The following is a 19,546-nucleotide window of genomic DNA, read 5'->3' as shown; positions in this document are numbered from 1 at the left end:
TGAGGAAATTGCAAAATACATCCAATTCCAAAAAGGCAACCTGTTATAAGTTGTAAACGATATATGTATAGTGAGAACACCAGATCAAAAGACACAGACAACATTCATAATATATTATTCTAATGTAAAGCATGCTAGTTCTGGGCTACCACTAAAATGAAATAGTAGAAAGCCTTATGGAACATAAACAGCCCCCTAATACACCTACCAGAAGACTTAAAGTGCTTAACACAACGCTCAGGAACTCACAGATTTGGCTGGCAGAAAACCATTTCAAATTAAACGCTGTAAAAACAGAAAAACCTCCTTATAGCTCCACCCGACAAAGTCCCCTCTATGGAAGCCTCGATCAAACATATTACTGCTTTCAACGCTCAACCAAACATTGTAGACTCAGCAAAATCCTTGGGAATAACCCTTGACAGAAACCTCACTATGCAGAAACACATTAGCAACGCAGGGAGCAAACTTCCAGATAAATACACTGAGGAAACTGAAACCCTTCCTGACAGCCAATGGCTTCAAGCTGGCAGTTCGAGCGCTTGTTATCCCTAGGGTAGAGTACGGAAGTGTCTCTCTATGCGGCCTTCCTAAAGCTACAACAGCACCCCTAAGAGCCTCAATAAATGCTGCAGCTAGACTCATCACTGAATCGAAAAGAAGTGCCCATATCTCCCCAGACCTAAAAGCCTTGAATTGGCTACCGTTTGAAGACAGAATCCACCTAAAAATAGCATGCATGACGCATAAGGCTTTACATCACAAGACTCTCAGTTACCTCACACAGAAGTTGACGTTCTCTGGGGGGGGACAAGATCCTCAAGAAGTGCAGGAAACTTGCTACTGAAACCTCAAAGGTTCAACAAGAAGAAAACATATAAGCAAACCTTTTCTGGGATGGCGTCCAGGATATGGAATACACTCCCCCCAGAAACCAGACTGAATACTTCCACTGCATCCTTCAAAAAGTAAGTAAAAGCGATTCTCATGGCAAAATTCACCTGATCATGGACTGAAAGAAATTCAGAGAACAATCTTACCCCTACTAATAATCCTCTCTACTTCAAGGCTCCATCCAGACACTCTAGTCACTTTATTAGACCACGACTTGATTCAATCGATATATTTTGCTTTTGCACCCTATTGCTTCTCCTGCACAAATAGCTTTGTATAAGTGATCTAGCTGCATTTATCCTTTTATATAATTTTCTTGACCTAATATAAAGCTGCACAAATTGTTTAGTATATGTGACCTTCCTGCATTTATCCGTTTGTATAATCTTCTTGATCTACTGTAAAGTGCTCTGATATCCACAAGGATCTTGTTCGGGCTCTATAAGACCTTCAAAATAGTACTTAAGAAATGAGAATTGAGAGATATTTTACAAGACCTGAAAGAGACCAGTACAAACACACAAAAGCCAACAGAAACAATATTTAAACAGATTATGTTAAACGTTCCTGAACAGGCAACAGGCCAACTCCCTTGCACACCAAACCTAGAAAGATTAACTGCCGGAACACATTGAAAAGTGAGGGAATTACCATTAGCACCCAAACCTAAAAACATGAGGAAAATAAATACCCCCAACACGTATTAACTGCACATGTTGTACAACACTCACAATGACGATAAAAGAATTACCATTAATGCTACTAACAACAATGTACTAACATGTCCAAAGTGAAACATGTGGATGATGGAAGGCTATTTTAATTTGTGCCTTCCAGTAGTCAGACAAATATACATAATGAATGGTCAATATCAAATACAAACATGCCACTAGTATATGCACTGTTACCTTCAAAACGAAAGTGAAACTTAAATGAAATGCTAACACATGTCAAATACCAGACTAACCATAATCCTCAATAATCATCATGGATTTTGAACACACATTGATTTCCACTGGCCTTGAAATCTGCCTTCACATTGCAATTCAGGGGTGCTACTATAGTGTTCACCAAAGCATATCGAAGCACCTCAAAAATGTGCCCTGAGTATTTATGCAACTATCTTAAATTTTCACACAAATTAAAAATATAATAGCTTGACTAAACATTATGGCATACTCATTGATTCCTCCTATTGCCAGCCAAGGGCCTGGACGTTTCTAAAATCGAGGTGGGGACTGCAGACCCATGCAGGAGATGTGGATTACTGACGTTCCTGAGGATGGTGGGTAAGCCACACTGGGAGGGGAGCAGAGCATGCTCTGTGCACATCAAAGGCATACAATGATTCAGGAAGAGTGCTGGTCAGGGAGGCCAAATCACAGTGTTTAAGGTAGATGGCGGGCCTATAAGGCACACACTACAGGAACATAGAATCATAAAAGTTAAAAATTATGAGGGGCATATGTCTCTGAAGGCTAAAAATCAAAATCTTGGGGACTAAGGCCTGGTGTGCCGCAGATTAGAACTGTGTAAGAGACTTGTAGGCACTTGTGACAAACTCTGTGAACAAAAGCTTAGAGCAGAGGGGGTTGCACCTGTGGAAGAGTCACATTTATTGGGGTTGCTGGATGGCACATTAAGTTGTGTGTTTATTCATACACTGACACTCCACCTCCCCTTCAGAAGCCCTAAAACTTCCGGAACTGCGCAACCACAGGCAATCAAGTGCTTAGGGAGACGTACTTGGATCAGTTGCAGAGAGCTCATAGTAGGTTGGGCCTCAGGACATCAGGAGTAAAAGGCCCCATCCACCATGCTGCGGTCTAGTAATAACCTAATCTGTAGTCCACTGAAAAAGGTTCTGACAGGGGTTGTATAACCTTTGTTTGTGTTATTGTGTTTTAGCAGTGTTCAACAACACCACCGTTTTGTCTCGAACTCACTGTGATTCTGCTGTGATCCCCTCATTAGGCATGAGAGTTAGAGATAGGTAAAATACATGTGCATCAATCCCACTCTGGCCGCCTGATTCGGAGACTTACATTTTTCCTCATGAATAATGTAAATTTAGATATCCTCAAAATAACCCCAAGGCAATAGGGTAGCATGCACAATAGTGGAAATGTAATTCATTCATAGCACTTTTGAGTGTACACACTATTTACTGTTTGAGTTCGTTTATAAGACACCAACAAAACACTGAAAAATGTTGTATGAATAAATATACCAGTGGTATTGCTTGAAGTCCCAGAGCTGTTGTTACTTTTAGGGCTGTTAACTGGCGTACTCCTCACTTGATTTCTATTGTTGGCAGATGGTCCACATAAAATCGTATTCATTGAAGCTAACGAATCGGCAAATGAATTTCCTGAAATGCTTTGACCAGATAAGTTCGAGTATTTCAATACATCGGGAAACTGGAAAAAAGGCATCTGGAAGATAAGATGAGAATTTCACAAAAGTCACTATATGAGAAACAGAAAATTACCACATGTTACTTTCTGATTTATCAAAAAACATAAATATGAGCATGGACAACCAAGACTTTGCAAACATGACTTCAAAGGAATCGTGCAAGATCGTACAAGACATTCAAACTGCTGTTTCTTCATCTGACACTAGAATGCAGGTTTTGGTGGAATTTTCTGGAGAGAATGATACATGGTGTCAACCAAATGTCTTCACTGCCAGTGATTATTGAAAATTTAAGGGGGACTTGTTGTAGTAAGTAATACAGAATACTACACTTGTGAATTCTAGCAAGAGTATTTTGGCAAGTATTGTCCTTGTTGGTCCATTTTGAATTTTTGAAGAGTATTCCAGTATTTCCAGTTTAGTAACCGTGGTTGGATTATGAGAGTTTGTGAAAGAAAAAGCCTAGCACATTTGTGGAGTAAATAAATAGAAAATCAAAAAGTTTGAATAGTTGATACATTGTAGTTAAATACACCTGGTTGTTTCCAGGAGAAAAGTATTCTAAATCTAGGAGATAATTGTTGGAACTGTTACTTTTCTGGTTGTGCTGAGGCCAAGCAGAACCTACCACTTCTGTCAGGGTTAGGTGATTACACCGACTGTATAACAGGTGCTCACCCTTGGGTAGCTTGGCACTGAGCATTCAAGCTTATCACAGAGGCAATGTGTAAGGCATTGGTACATCACTCTCACACAATAAATACACTGAGCTTTACAAAAGAGACTTCACACTAGGTGTATGGAATTAAATATTGCTTTCAGCACACACATTAACACAACATGACATTTTATTTATTTATATACAGCTTGTAAAGCGCATGGTTACACTGACTAGTGTGTCCCCATGCTGATCATTCCTGAAAGGCTCCTATATCGGTACAGGTGGAGTACGCGGCTACTTGTGTACAGGCTTAGTCTTTGGGGAACAAGATGGTTTTAAGTTCTCTCCTAAAGACGCAACCTTTGTGGCAGTCTATTCCACTCTGTGGCGGTCAGGACTCTGAAAGAGCGTCCTCCCATTCTCACTCTGTTGAACTTGGGGACATGAACTTGCCCTGTCCACTTTGACCTTAACTGTCTAGAGGGCTCATACCGACTGAGAAGGCTATGTAAATATTTAGAGCCCCTTCCTTGTAGGATACGATGGCCTACACAGAGGGCCTTGAATGTCACCCGCTCCCGAATCTGTAACCAGTGCAAGGTCCTGAGCGCTTTTTTTGCTGATGCTCTTCTGGGCAGTAATAGAATCAGGCGGGCAGCTGCACTTTGTATTCGTTGTAGCCTCTGGAGACATTTTGCACTGGCCCCCAAGTACAGGACATTCCCATAGTCCAGTCTGGACGTTATAAGGGCATGGACCAAGGTTTGCCTAACCGGCAGAGGCAGTAGATCCAATGTTTTTCTGAGGACCCGTAGCATTCCAAAACAGGTGCCCGCCACCTGTTTGGTTTGGTGTTCAAACAATATTTTATTATCTATCCAGATTCCTAAGTTCTTCACTGGATTGCTGGGAGTAGGAAGTGCACCCAGCCTATCCAGCCACCAGGCCGAGGTCCAGACTGATGGGGTTTTACTTCTGGGCATAAATCACACTTGGAAATATTACTACTAGCAGCACTAGGCCCAACAGTGTAAAAAAGTAATATGCACACTGGGGAAAAGTCCTATTTTACCCCACAAATCCTAAGCAGTGCCATACATTGTCAGATGTGGGCCCAACCTGGCAAATAACACAAAATCCAAATATTTTTAGGGTGCACCCCAGGTCACAATGATATCAGGAATGTGTAAACACAGGAATTTATAATACTTTTCGGCAGCACAGTGGGACAATGGCCGCACAGTTAAAACCAATGTCAGAAACAAGTATTTGTTAGGCAATGAAAAAAAAACATTAAAAAACACCACTGCACGGGGCACGGGGCACCACACAGCACCATGATCCAGAGCAAAGGATATATGAATCACACTCACACACCCACCCATTTAGCACCATAGCTCAATGCCAATGATATCCGACAGGTCAGTTGATAATATGAATGAGGGCCCCATGGCTCAATCCATCCCTCACCTCTCAGTTAAACTCCCACTGCTCTGCCCACAGGTTAAAGTCAAAAACTGTCACCCCTTACTAGACCTGTTTAAGGCCAGTGTCACAATTAGTCAGGTGCCCAGGGGAGAAAGCTTAAGGCAATATCAGGGTAACTAGGCAACAGTCGACAAATGGTGGGTTGGCCACCACTCAGGAAGGTTACACACTTTATGCAGAGCAGAAACTGGGTAGAGGCTGTGTCAGTTCAATCAAGAGGTCCCTCAATCAGCCCTACAATACCAGGCCAGTTCTACAAAGCACTGGGGGTGTCACACAGTCTCTCGACTCACTTCAGTTTGCTCTTGGAAGTGCTCTTCAGCCCAGTCATTTACTCACACCACAAGTCCCAATCCGGGCGATAATACCTTGCAACACAAAGTCATCGGGCTGGGTGAGGAGAGGGCAGTTGATTTGCTGCATTGAGGGCAAGACATAACACTCTATGAATGGGGGTACAGCTGTCCCCGCACGCCACAGTAAGTGATGCACAACATCTGGGGCGCATTTTTCGAATTACACCAGACAATCCAGTCACAATTAACCACAAGTTGAGTTCTTTGTACCTCCCTGGAAATGAGGCACAATGTCTGGTGCATGATGATTTGAGGTGCACCAGACAATTCGGTCACAAAGTTCAACATAGCTCAGTGGAAATGAGGCACAACGTCTAGTGCGCGATTATACAAGCCGCACCAAACAACCTGGTTACACTCAACCCAGTAGTTGGGTTCACTGTACCTCCCTGGAATGAGGCACAATGTCTGGTATGCGATGGTACAAATCGCACCAAACAATCCGGTTCCACAAAGACAATGCAATTTCAGTAGAACCACACAAGGTAGTACTACGGATGCACCCTCCTTCTGTGGGTCGCAACCTGTGAATCTGATACCACCTGCAATGAGCATGCAGACTTCATGTCGCACAGGAGAGATAGGGCACGGATGAGGAAGCGGGTCGAGCTGGGTCCCGCAACTGGGAATCTGCTCACCACCAACTGGATGCTTGTGCGTACTGAGGCCCAAAAATGCGGGGGCTGCACTCATTAGAAGCAGACATGGTTTGGAGGCTCAACACAAGGCAATACTGTCTCCATGCTCACACTGTGCTGCAGTCATGATCCAACAGATAAAGTAGGTGCTTGAGAGGGCACCGCTTTCTAGGTGAAATACGTAGATGGTGTATGTCCCTCCTGGGAGGAATTTGATAAACATGAGGCCTCGAAAAAGAACAGGGGGCAAGCCATCAAGCCCTTGGAGAGTACACTTCAATGTGCCACATAGCAGCACTTAGAAGGCCCAGGCCAGGCACTATCCATGCAGGGTGCACAGTTCCCTTCTCCTTGTGTACAACATATTCTTTTGACAGTGAGCACCACGCAGTCCTGGATGTCTGGTCCCGCGTCCCCACAAGTGTATCTCTGCCCTGCTGAAGTATGGCACCAGTAGTTATACTGTAGTGTGCCTTTGAAGTTAGGGGTGGTTCAGAGCGTTCCCTTATTTACCACACATATTATCCCTAAATTCCAGTCCTGTCTGCCATGATGCCTTGGAATGCAGATCTTAATCTTTAGTAGGGCCACGATCTGGCTTCCTAGATGGCAAGTGTCAAAACCTCTCCCCCCATCTATCCGAAAAGTTCTCAAATGGCAGAGGTATGTAATTCCAGTTGCATGCCCAATGTTTATGGCTGTCTCTGAGAAATGCACAGATGTGCTTGCCCAGCCACCAGTGCAGACTGGGGTCAACTAAAGGGCACAGGAAAGAGTTTAGCACAGAGAAATTCCCACTTTCTAGAAGTGGCATTTCTACTCTACTTATTACAAATCCACTTTTACCACAAGGGTGGATTTGTCATTGTGAATTCAATGATAGTAAACAACGCGAGGCTGCTCCACTGTAGACTAGTAGTGCGGATTTAAGTAATATCTGTAATTCCCGTTAGCCAATGAGGAGTGCAAAGATCGAAGGTAGTGAATACACACATGGGGGTTCTTCAGTACCTGGGCAAGGAACACAAATGTCCACCTGCCCTGCTTTTCACCTATCACTTGCTCCAGCTCCCCCCCCCCCAGGGCATGGCCTAGGGGTGCCTTAGTGTTAGTGAAATCTTTGTGACGGGGTGAATGTTTGCATTGTTCAGCATTCCGTTTATCATTTTTTCATTTTTCTTGTGTGGCCCTAAGTGCGAAGGGAATAATCAGACGTGAGACCCATACTCACTACGCCACTGGATTCAAGCTAGCCTGGCTGATGAGGGGTGATGACCCAAAACTGGTCCGACGATGCTTGTTTCCGGTCCAGAGAGGACCTGGTTTGGCAGTTCGGGCTGGACTGTTACCATGAACATAAGGGGCAAGACTGATATGCCTATGGCTGGGTCCAAACTGGGGTGGGGTCGTGAGAAAAAGAATGATGGATTAAACCCAGTTCTTTGTCACTGGGGGTGAATGTTTGCATTGTTCAGCAATCTGTCCATCATTTGTTCCTTTTACTTGCGTCACCCTAAGTGGAAAGGAACTGCACAGATGGGAGTTCCAAGCTCACTCAATCAATCAATAAATCAGGGGTTAGTAGAGCGCACTACTCACCAGTGAGGGTCTCTAGGCACTGGGGGGTATGAGGGAGCAGCTCCTGATCAGTTGAAGAGCCAGGTCTTGAAGTCCTTCCTGAATGTGTGCATGGTAGCGGCGCGTCTGATGTTCACAGGGAGCTCGTTCCAGATCTTGGCTGCGATGTAGGAGAAGGGTCTCCCTCTTGCTCTGTTTCTGCGGATGCGAGGGACCTCTGCCAGGGCAAGGTCGGCAGAGCGGAGGCTCCTCTTGGGTACGTGGAAGGAGACTCTCTCATTGAGGTATTTGGGTCTGATGTTGTTGAGGGATTCGTAGGTGTTGGTGAGGAGTTTGAAGGTGACCCTCTTCTTGACGGGGAGCCAGTCGAGGTCTTGTATTTGTTGGGTCATGTGTTCATGGCACAGTGTCCCGAGTATGAGTCTTGCAGCGGCATTCTGGATGGTTTGGAGCTTGTGTAGAAGAGTTCTGTTGATTCCAGCGTAAAGGACGTTGCCATAGTCCAGTCTGCTAGTTATGAGCGCATGGGTAACAGTCCTTCTGCAGTTGGGGGGATCCATTTGAAGGTCTTGCGGAGGATGCACAGGCATTTGAAACTGGTGGAGGTGACATCGTTGATCTGGCAGTTCATGGAGAGGGATGAGTTGAGGATGATGCCGAGGTTTCGGGTGTGTATTCAAGCTAGCCTGGTGGATGAAGGGTGATGCCTCGAAACCAGTTGCAGGATTCTTGTCTCCAGTCCAGGGAGGACTTGGCTTGCCATTTCGGGCTGTACTGTTCACATGAGATTCAGGGTCCAGACAGATTTGCATGTGGCTGGGCCCAAACTGGGGCGGCATGATGAGCAAAGGAACAATTGATTAAACCCAGATCTTTGTGAATGGGGTGAATGTTTGCGCTGTTTAGCATTCTGTCCACCATTTGTTTTTTTCATTTGTGACACACTAAGTGGGAAGGGAATGCCCAGATGTGGGTCCCATGCTCACTGCATCACTGGATTCAAGCTAGCCTGGGTGAAAGAGGGGTGATGTACCGAAACCGGTCCCGGGATGCATACTTCCGGTTCAGGGAGGACCTGGCTTGGCAGTTCAGGCTGGGCTGTTCACATGAGGATCAGGGTCAAGACTGATTTGCATACTGCTGGGGCCAAACTGGAGTGGTGTGGTAAACAAAATAATGATGAATTAAATCCAGATCTTTGTGACTGTAGGTGAAATTTTGCATTGTTCAGCATTCCGTCCATCATTTGCTCCTTAAGCTTAGTGTTAGTGAAAGGCAGTCTCAGCATTACCCAATGATTCAGAAAGGTCCACCTGTGCATAAGTGCGAATGCGCATCACACAGACCTGCAATAGCAGGTTTGAGACATGTTTCAAAGACTATTCTTGTGGGTCGCACCATCCGTGCTGCAGCCCCGTAGTAGCCAGTACAGTACTTACACTGAGTATGTGGTGTGCCTCTTTAGAGGGTTCTCCCAGATACATCACTGAAAACCAATCAGGTAAGCACCACTTCCTAGCATGTGTAGGAAGGTAATGCGTGCTTTCTCATTGCAATATAGTGGGAAAGCCCCCAGAGTCCTAGGGCCACAATTAGAGAATCAGCAAAAACCACGAGGTATATTACTTTTTGCAATTTATTAGTAGGTTACACTTAAGCCTATGGGAGCAAAAGACACATTTTCCTTTGCCCATAAGATATAAATAAAACACAACTGCTCATAAGAATGCTGGGTAAATCAAGTTCAAAGCTGAAACTGAAGAAATTCTGGACACTTATTATAGCCACAGAAAGTATCCAAATTATCTGATAATTTAAGTTTCTTGTGGAAATTCTTTCTGTGATCTATTCAGTTCGCTTGTCTTTGCAGGGTATGCTACTTCATAAGAAGAAAAGGTCAGGTGGAACAGAACTGAACTAGAGCATGGGTGGAGCTATCACTAGTGCAGCAGTTACAGTGGCACCGGCGCCAATGTTTAAAAGGGCCCACTGCACCTAAATTCTACCTGCTTTTACTTTCAAAACAGAGAATGGGGCAGTTTCTCTGCTAGCATTAAGGCCCATGGCTCGCTTGCTACACCACTGAACTTTAGGCCCTGATTTAGGAATATTCAGGTAAAATAGCAGTAAAGGCTTGCCAGTTAAACCATATACCAGATAATATATCTATCCTGTATTACTGAGGCGCTGACTTTGGTGAAAAAGAAAGATAACTGCACAAGGTGCTATGATTATTCAACATGGCAGGGGTTTGAGGCTATGAGGGAGTGATTTGGGTTGGAGGCTGACAATCAGCACATTTGAAAGACATAGGGGCATATTATCAAGAACGGCGTTAAAATTATTGCCGCTTTAGCAGCAGGAAACTGCCACTAAAGCGGCGATAAGGGGCTTGATAATATGCCCTTGTGAATTCCCATAGAAGCCCAGGTTCACACCAGAACCTGGGCTTCTATGGGTATACACAAGGGCATATTATCAAGCACCTTATCTCTGCTTTAGTGGCAGTTTCCTGCTGCTAAAGCAGCGATAATTTTAACGTCGCTCTTGATAATATGCCACATATTTCAGTGATTGATGTAGGAAGCCACAAATGCAGTGATGTAGTCAATGGGTCGTAGGCCATTGTGCAGGGAAGGAAATGGGATCCCTGGTTGCTGTTTGACCTGCGAAATAAAGTAATAATCAGGGTTCAGTGGGCCCCAGAACACAGCACCTGCTGCACCCCCGGAAATTACGCTCCTGCATAAAGGAAGGCATTGTCAACAGTTTTAGGTCCATCCTTAACTGGCAACACCCTTGTTAACACTGAGTCTGTTTCACAATTCTTTTATACAGTTAAGTGCAACTTAGAAACTCACAAATGATATATTTATGAGGGAATTGCGTAGTCCGTCCCCAGTGACCCAAAATGGTCTGGCAGATGCCGCACATAGTGATGACCTGATAGATTTATTATCTTTCAGGTTACCCAGCAAAAATCGGACCAAGGACATTTGGGGCTCTTTGGGGGAACAGCTAATAGGGCATCAACCCCACTGCTTAATACGGGCACCGCAATCCAAGACCCTACCGTGGTATTTGTTAGCTGTCCCTGCTGAATTGATTGGGTAGTCTTCAGCGATTGCTGACGTTTGTTGATCCTACTCACAACGTTTCTATAAATAAGAATTATTGGCAGAGCTGTGCATATAATAATAATACCTGAACATGACAATGTATCCTCCCATCACAACAATTAACTGACGCTCATGTTTATATGTTGTGTGTATATATAAAACATTAATGTTACCACCTTGTGCGAGGACTGCTTGTATATCTTGTTTTTTTTTTTTTTTTAAACCTTTATTAGTTGCGCACAGTACAGAAATAACAAAGAGACACGTGAGAGCGACAGCATCTGCAATACAGTAAAGCAAATCTCATGGTACAATCAATAGAGAGGTAACAGCTTCACATGGTCCACTACAATACAGGCACCGTTTCATGTGTACATCAATGGGTTGCCAGAGCACCAGCATCTTCCCCGCTAGGTAATGCAGCTAATTTCCAGTGAAGGGATATTCGGGGCACATCATAGCGCTAGGCCGTGCACAACGTTCCCTTTCTCAAGTATCGATTGCAGCATTGGGCATATGTGGCTATCTGTGTGTGTGTCCACCCCCACTACCCCAAGATCTGGATGGGCGCAGGAGGTCCCTCCCCACCCCATTGTCACAAGGTCTTCGGGTGTCCCCAGTCCCACCCTACCAGTGTGTAACCAACCGTCATGGCCACCCACCGCATGTTAGACGGTGTGAGTAACCCCCCATCATGTGTGAAGTAGTATGGTGAATGCAATGCACATCGTCTATATGCTCACAGGCCCGGGACCGGCTCGTCATCTCCAGAGGATTCGCTTTGTATCGCCTGGGACAGCCAGTATACCTGCAAGGGAGACCAGAAGTCGCTAGGCGTGCAGCGGGTCGGCAACAGTTCCGCATATACACCATGTTGGTCCTGGCAGTATGTGAGGTCGTCAAGCCAGTCCTTAAATTTTGGCGCTCTCCCCCTCCCCCACCTGCAAGCTATTCTCCGCTTAGCGAGGAGCAGCGCAATGTCAACAAATTTGCGATACGGTTTGGGCACATGTTTGGTGTAACCCAACAGCATCACTATTGGCTCCATGGGCAATGAGCTAGCAATCATTATCTGGAGTGCGGCATGTACCTGTTCCCAATACGTGTGTATGGCTCCACATTCCCAGGCCAGGTGGAGGAAATCCGCGCCGCTCGCACAGCATCTCGCACATCTATCATCTTCCGAGAGATGAAACCTGAGTTTCCTGACTGGAGTGTAATAGTAGCGTTGCACAAACTTGTAATGAATTATTTTCAACCGGCAGCTGGAGGAGACTCTCGCCGTGCCCGAGCAGCAGTAACTCCACTGCTCATCTGTGAGCGCAGAGGGCAGCTCAGAGTCCCAGTTAGTACGAGCCTTTGACAACATCGATGGGCGTTGCCCACGCATAGCGGCATACAGTTTAGACACTAAGTGCTTGCCATTCGATATGAGCATGGTATGCAATGGCAGTACCGTCCCAGGTTCTTCCGGGAAGTTGGGGAGTATGTCTCGCATGCCCTGCCTGAGTCTGATATAGTAAAACACCTCCATGGGTGACGGGGGAGTAGCCTGGAACATCTGATCTTTTGTACGGAACGTCCCCTCCCGAAATAGGTCACCCCATGTATTGAGGTGTATGCGTTTGCACATGGACCGAAATCCGTTTTCCGTTAGAAGTGAAAGTTTCGGATGGTACGCGAGAGGCAGCGCCGGGGAATAAAGTATGGGGGCGTCCAGCAGTTTAGTTACTCTCCGCCAGGCATCAATAGTGCAGGTAACAGTAGTAGCAGGCGTCTCGACATCCCCAGTCAGCCCCATCAGCATGCCCTTAAGCGGGAGCGGATGAACGATCCAGTCCTCGGCAGCGACCTGTGGCATGAAGGGAGCAGGATTAACCCAATAATAGGAGTGTTGAGTCTGAGCGCTGAGATAGTATAATTCCATGTCGGGCACATCGAATCCGCCCCTATCGTATGGCTGCGTCAGGACCCTCCAGCTAATGCGTGGTTGCTTTCCACCCCAAAAGAGGCGTAGGAGCTCAGAACGAAGTCGTTTAAAAAAATAGGCCCCTGGGTAGTAGGGAATGTTTTGGAATAGATATAGAAACCGGGGGAGGATGACCATCTTAATCAGGGATGCTCTCCCTGCCATTGAAATTGGTAGGGCTCGCCAGCGGGACACATTATCAGTCAGCTGCGAGATAGCCACCCCATAGTTTGACCGAATAGTGTCGTCCTTAACGAGCGACACCTCTATGCCCAGGTACCTCAAGTCAGAATCACACCATTCCAGGGGGTAATCCAGCGGGAACCGAGCTACTGAAGGTGTGAGGGGGAAGAATTGCGACTTCTTCCAGTTTATATGTACCCCTGATATGCCGCCAAACGCCACGAACTCCCTCAGTAGCGAGTTAAGGTGATCTTGTGGGTTACGCACGTACAACGTGACATCATCCGCATAGAGCGAAATACTTATCTGCCGCTGATGGCAGTTAAAAGCACTGGCCTTGTGCAACTGTCGCACTCTACAGGCCAACGGTTCTATCGCCAAGGCGAAAAGCAGGGGCGATAGGGGGCAGCCCTGCCTAGTTCCTCTCGTGATAGGCATATGTGCCGAAAGCACCCCATTGACGACGACCCTGGCGACCGGTGAAGTGTAGAGCAGCTTCACCCAGGCTATAAAGATACGGGGGAACCCCATTCTGCCAAGTATAGCAAGTAGGTAACCCCATTCCACCGAATCGAACGCCTTGGTGGCGTCCAGAAACACAGCCGCGATCGGCAAGTCGGGTGAGATGGTGGGTATAAGGGAGAACAGTGTGCGCAAGTTGTGGGACGTAGCTCTCCCCGGGACAAAGCCAGATTGATCAGGTAACACCAAGGTGTCCATAAGCAGGGACAACCTCGTCGCCAGCACTTTTGCGAGGATCTTCGTGTCGCAGTTTAGCAGCGAAAGGGGGCGATAGGCATCTGTGTCCTTCGGATCCTTCCCCGGCTTCAACAGCGACGTGATCGCTACCTCTCTCATGGAGCCCGGCAGTATCCCAACCTCGAGAGAGTCCTCGAAAACTTCCTTCAGTACCGGCGCCATGATGTCGATATAACATTTATAAAATTCGGCCGGTAGGCCGTCCAGCCCCGCCGCCTTGCCATTGCTAAGGGACATGATCGCCTCTCTGATCTCGTCCAGTTCGAACGGGCACCCCAAGAACGCCCTGTCGCTATCACTAAGCCAACAGAGTGCGATATCGTCCAGGAAGTTCCCGAACTCCACCTCACCTACCTGCTGCGTGGAGTATAAACGCTGGTAGTGCTGTAGGAAGGCGTTATGAATTCCCTGGGAACTTGGTGAGTCCTACCCTCCCTATCAGAGATTTCCAGGATATGGGTGGCGAAGCGCTGGTGCCTCGTGAGAGCTGCCAGCACCTTTCCCGGTCGATCCCCTTCGCAGTAGCGCCTAGCCATCCAATATTTGCCCCGGAACTTCGTTTCCCTGGCCGCTTCTTCCTCGTAGGTCGACAGCAGTGCCCTGAATTTCCCAGCGAGGTCAGGACAGGGGTCTCTAACCATCTGTGCCTCCAGCGCTTTAAGCTCTGCTTCAATTTTAAGTAATGTGCGCACAATGTCCCTTAGTATTCCGCAACTTTTAGAGATCGTGATCCCCCTAACTGTCACCTTAAAGGCTTCCCAGATCGTTTCAACCTTATCGACCGACCCCTTGTTCCTCGGGAAGAAGGCTTCAATCTCCTCACCCAGTTCATGTCTAAAAACAGGATCCAGCAAGGCTGAGGGAAAGAGCCGCCACGGCGGGCGCACCCTAGCATACCCCGGCATCTCCAGGACAGTCAGGACAGGGCAATGGTCCGAGTAGGTACGAGGCAGATGTTTCACCCGAACATCTCCTCCAGTGAGGCCTCGTGAGATAAAGCAGTAATCGATCCGTGCCCATGAGCGCGCATGTGCCGTAAAATGTGTACCCTCCCTAACTGTCGGGTGTGTGTGCCTCCAGCCATCCACTAGTCCAGCCTCTGTCAGTATGCCCTGAAGTGTATCCCTGGCGTTCGCGTTGTATTGTGTACTGCCGTCCGATCTATCCGCCATAGGACATAACGACAGGTTGAAGTCCCCCCCCCAGAGAATGTGAGTGGCTTCAATGTCCAGCACATGGCCCCATAACGACAAAAAGAATCCAGGAGTGTCGACATTAGGTGCATAGCAATTCACAAGTATTATTACATCAGTGCCCAATCTTCCCCAAAGAATGACATATCTCCCCTCATTATCCGCCCGCACACCCAGCTTTTGAAACGGTAATCGTTTGTTGATCAAGATAACAGTCCCCCTAGAGTACGTGGAATAGGAGGAAAACTCTCTCACACTCGCCCATCTGCTCGCAAACTTAGGGATACCATTCGGGTTAAGGTGGGTTTCCTGGAGCATTGCTATCTGCACATGGTGCCGATCTAAATAAGCAATCACATTCCTGCATTTGCGGGGGTTATTAAGGCCACGGACATTCCAGGACATTATGGAAACAGTATTCGACGTGTCATCACCCGCATTTGCCACCGTATCCCTGAAGGGAGCTTTTGACCATCACTGCAGCTCTCGACCGAAATGTACCTGATGCAAATCTTTCCGCTGTCCAGAACATTCTCGTCATACAAACATCCGAACGTTCACACACACAGAGTCCAGTACCTGCGCTCTCGTCACTCATACCATACGCAACAGCAATTCTACGTTCAACAACAACTCGCACCCCAACATCCAAGTCCCACACCCCCCCCATGCACATCTGTTCAACCCCCAACCCCCAGATCCCCCCTCCACCCACTGAAGCAACCCAATCTTGCCAGTATCACATCCCCCCCCCCCTCCCCGACCCCAACAATCAAGAGCAATTGAAAAACCTTTTGGGGAATCCCCTTCTGAGGACACCAGAGGAACGCACTCCAACACCCCAACACTCCTCCCTCGACCCGCATGCACCATACGGAGAAGACAGAGAAGGTGGGGCGGTGCCTGGTATATGTTACCCCTGCAGGCTAGTACCCATATGACAAGACATTTTCTCATATCCCCTCCCCTCATGCCAGAAAAAACACCAAAAGATTCAGGAGGTCCATCACAGGAGCAATCGCTACCCAGTTCAGAGCAGATTCTGCCTCCAGTGTGCCCAATTCTAGAACAACTTCAGCAGAGGGGCAGGTATATACCAAAGCAGTCGTCGCTCCCCAGTGACCCGCAGAACAGCAGGTCTACCAGAAGAGCCATCACTGGCAGTTCCTGGTCTTCTCGCCGGCAGCAGGCATCTCCTATCTGAGTCCAACCTCTATTCCACAGTTCGGAGCCAGCAATCCATTGTTCATAAGGACGCAGTTAGGGATCCACGTGTTCAGCAGGGTTCACGTCTGCCTCCTCGTCTCCCTCGTTTCGCCTGTCCCTCCTGGCGGTGCGCAGCTTACGGGCATAGTCCTCGGCTTGCTGTGGGTTTGTAAAAAAGTGTTGTTTACCCTGGTGGGTCACCCTGAGCCGCGCCGGGTATAGTAGTGCATAGTCCACTTGCATGTCCCTCAGTTTTTTCTTCACGTCTAGGAATTTCCTCCGCTGGTCCTGCACCATCGGTGTAAAATCCGGATACAGGGAAAACTGCACTCCGTCACAAGCTAGATTCCGAGTCGTGCGGGCTGCACGTAATGCCGTGTCGCGGTCCCGATAGTTAAGCAACCGGGCAATGATGGGTCGCGGCTGCATCCCCGGCTTTGGGACCGGGCCCAGGGAACGATGCGCCCGCTCGACGATAAATTGGCTGGAAAAGGCCTCCTTGCCCACTGCCGTGAGGAGGATGCGCTCCACATAGTCCTCCATGCGTCCAGTGTTGGTGGATTCCGGAACCCCCGTGACGCGTATGTTGTTGCGTCTGCTCCTCGCCTCCAACTCCTCGTTCTTTGCCGCTATTACTCTTAGGATGTTATCCATTCTAGTTAGGCGCGTGTCGTGGGACGCGGCAGTGTCCTCAGAGGAAGAAATGCGTCTCTCCGCCTCCCCCAGGCGCTCCTCATGGACCTCCAGTTTCTGTGCAACCCCATCCATTCTGGATGACAGGCGGTCGACTTTGTCAACTATCGTAGCGAAGCCCTGCCGCATTTCCTCCATCATCAACTTAAGTTCTGGGGCCAAGGGGGCAGAGGGGGGCTCAGCGTTCGACGGTCCTGGGGCTCCGCTGGTCCCCGTCGTGCTGCGTAGCGGTTTTTTGGCAGTCGCCGGCTCGAAGGAGAGCTTGGGCTGCTTGTTGTCGTTTTTGCCCATAGTGCCGCGACTGGAAGCACCCACACGGGCACCGCAGCTGGCTGTAATGCACGTGTCCGTAGCTCCCAGAGAGTGCGCGTTGATGGCCCCCCCGAGCGGCAGCCACGTCCAGGGGGGTGTCCCTACCTCGGGGCACCGATTGTCCCAGGTAGCCCCTCGTCCCAAGAATCTCCGCACCGGCGTATCAGCTATGGGTGGTGGGCGGCCGCGGCCGAAACCGCGGTCCGGAGCCCAGGGAGAGTCAACAGGGGATGGCGGCAGGCCGCTGGGGCTAGGAGGAGGTCAGCGCGCCATATGCGCGGGGTAGGATTCGCAGTCCGGGCAACCACTATGCCCTCTGAATGTCCGCTGGTGCGTCGCAGGACCCCGCTCCCAGGTGGCAGCAGTAATCAGTGTCAGTCGCGGGGTTGCGGGGAGATGGCCGCCCCACACGGCGGCTGTAGGCGTGCCTTGCGATGGTCTCCCGATCCCTTTGTAGTGCGCCGGAGCAGCTCAGAGCCCCCACACGTAGTGCAGCGGCTCCGCAGGGGGAGAGACTCACCTCCGCAGTCGCTCAAGGGCCGCCAGCAGTGCCCTCCGTCCGGGATACAGGCCTCTCAGTCCCAAGGCCTAGCCGCCTCGTGGAGAGCCGCGGCCTTGCGTGGGCCGATGTCCGGGCGCCTCCGCAGTGCACCGCAACAGCGCTCACCGGTCCAGTCGCTCAGCCCCGTATCTCAGGCTTCCGAGGGCGGATCGCTCCCAAAGTTGGACCGGAGCAGTATCACAGGTTGGGCCACCAGTGTAGCGATTTCTGGGTGTCTATTCGCAGGAGTAAAGGATAAATTCAGGATCTTTCTGGCCAGGCTGCCAGAGCCACGCTAGAGTGCGGCCATTAGCTAGTGCGCCCTCTAGCGCCTCCCACTGCTTGTATATCTTGAAAATTTACTATTAAATGAAAACTTTTATAAATAAATTGCTACAAAATCAATACGTGTTAAAAACATGTAAATGATGCCGAATAAAATCAAATGACTAGCAAAAGGAAACATTCTCATAGAATACGAAATAAGAGTTTGTTTATAACTATTAGCTCTCCAAAGGATCCAACATGCAAAACCAAAATCATAGCATCACACACTCAGGGAACCCCAAGAGGCTGGGAGCTTTTCCTGCAGGCCACTACAGAGATTAACATTTCTTCTTTCATAGTAGGAAGTGAGACAGACGGGGACTTTTTGGCATCTTTAAGTAATTCTGTCTTTTAGCTGCATTCGACCCAAAAGCCTCGTTAAAAAACTCTCACAATTCTTTTTCTTTCCCCAAACATTTCCCTTGGACAATCATAGTGGTTTAACACGTGCACACGTGGAATATATGCAAGTATACAAAATGTTAACAGGCTGCCAGTCTAACCTTTCCTTGGAGGATGTCTCATGTGAATACATTTTTTTTATATTTGTTTTCTTTCATTATGTTTTTTTTCAGGATAGCAACAGTTTATCACAAAGTGTGCTTTAGCCTTTCTTTGCAAATAAAATATTGTATTACAAAACACAGGGGCAGATTTATAAGAAAGTATCGCAGTGCAGTGCCGCAAGCGATTTGTCTACGCCACGCTGCGGCCCTTCTGAGCACTGGAATGCCACATGTTTACAATGATATGTCGCATTCCTGTGCTCTCCCCAGTGCTTGCGCACAAAGACCTGCCATGCGCCAGCACAGGCACCCTTACACCATGTTGCAAGAAGGCCTGCATCATGGGGAGATTGTGGGTAGATGAGCAATCCTTGGTGATTTGCATCTGCACTTCTTCGCATGAATAGCGCTCCCATCCTGACACGATGATTGCCGCTTGACAACATCCAGGTCTGCTCATGCAGTGTGTCTCTCTTGCGACTAAGGCATGCCGCTATACATACAACCACAAAGTTTTTCCTTCAATGAGAGAACCCACACAACGGGTAGATTTAGCTTCAAGGTTTATTCAAGCCTGCAGAGCAAGTCCATGCTTATTCACATTCCTTCAGTGTAGACAGACGCGTTTCGGGCCCCCGCCCTTAATCATTGGCTTTTTGAACATCGGAGATGCAAGAAGTTACTGGTTCACCTTCAGTTGTTTAA

The 19,546-nt window shown here is 48.0% G+C and overlaps 1 protein-coding gene across 2 annotated transcripts in view; it reads right to left on the bottom strand.

The window, feature by feature from the left end:
- Positions 1-19,546, bottom strand: part of LOC147727632 (phospholipid-transporting ATPase ABCA1-like) — a 2,839,360-nt gene that overhangs the window by 2,103,962 nt on the left and 715,852 nt on the right. For both annotated transcript variants that reach the window (XM_086961649.1, XM_086961650.1), the window contains exon 9: positions 3,125-3,329. In XM_086961649.1, the coding sequence (XP_086817775.1) occupies positions 3,125-3,329 (205 nt within the window). The remainder of the gene's footprint in view (positions 1-3,124; positions 3,330-19,546) is intronic.

The sequence above is a fragment of the Lissotriton vulgaris genome, chromosome 3_1 (genome assembly GCF_964263255.1).
Source record: "Lissotriton vulgaris chromosome 3_1, aLisVul1.2, whole genome shotgun sequence".
NCBI lineage: Eukaryota > Metazoa > Chordata > Amphibia > Caudata > Salamandridae > Lissotriton > Lissotriton vulgaris.
Note: the sequence above shows the minus strand (reverse complement) of the source record. Positions and strands in the feature narration are given on the sequence as shown.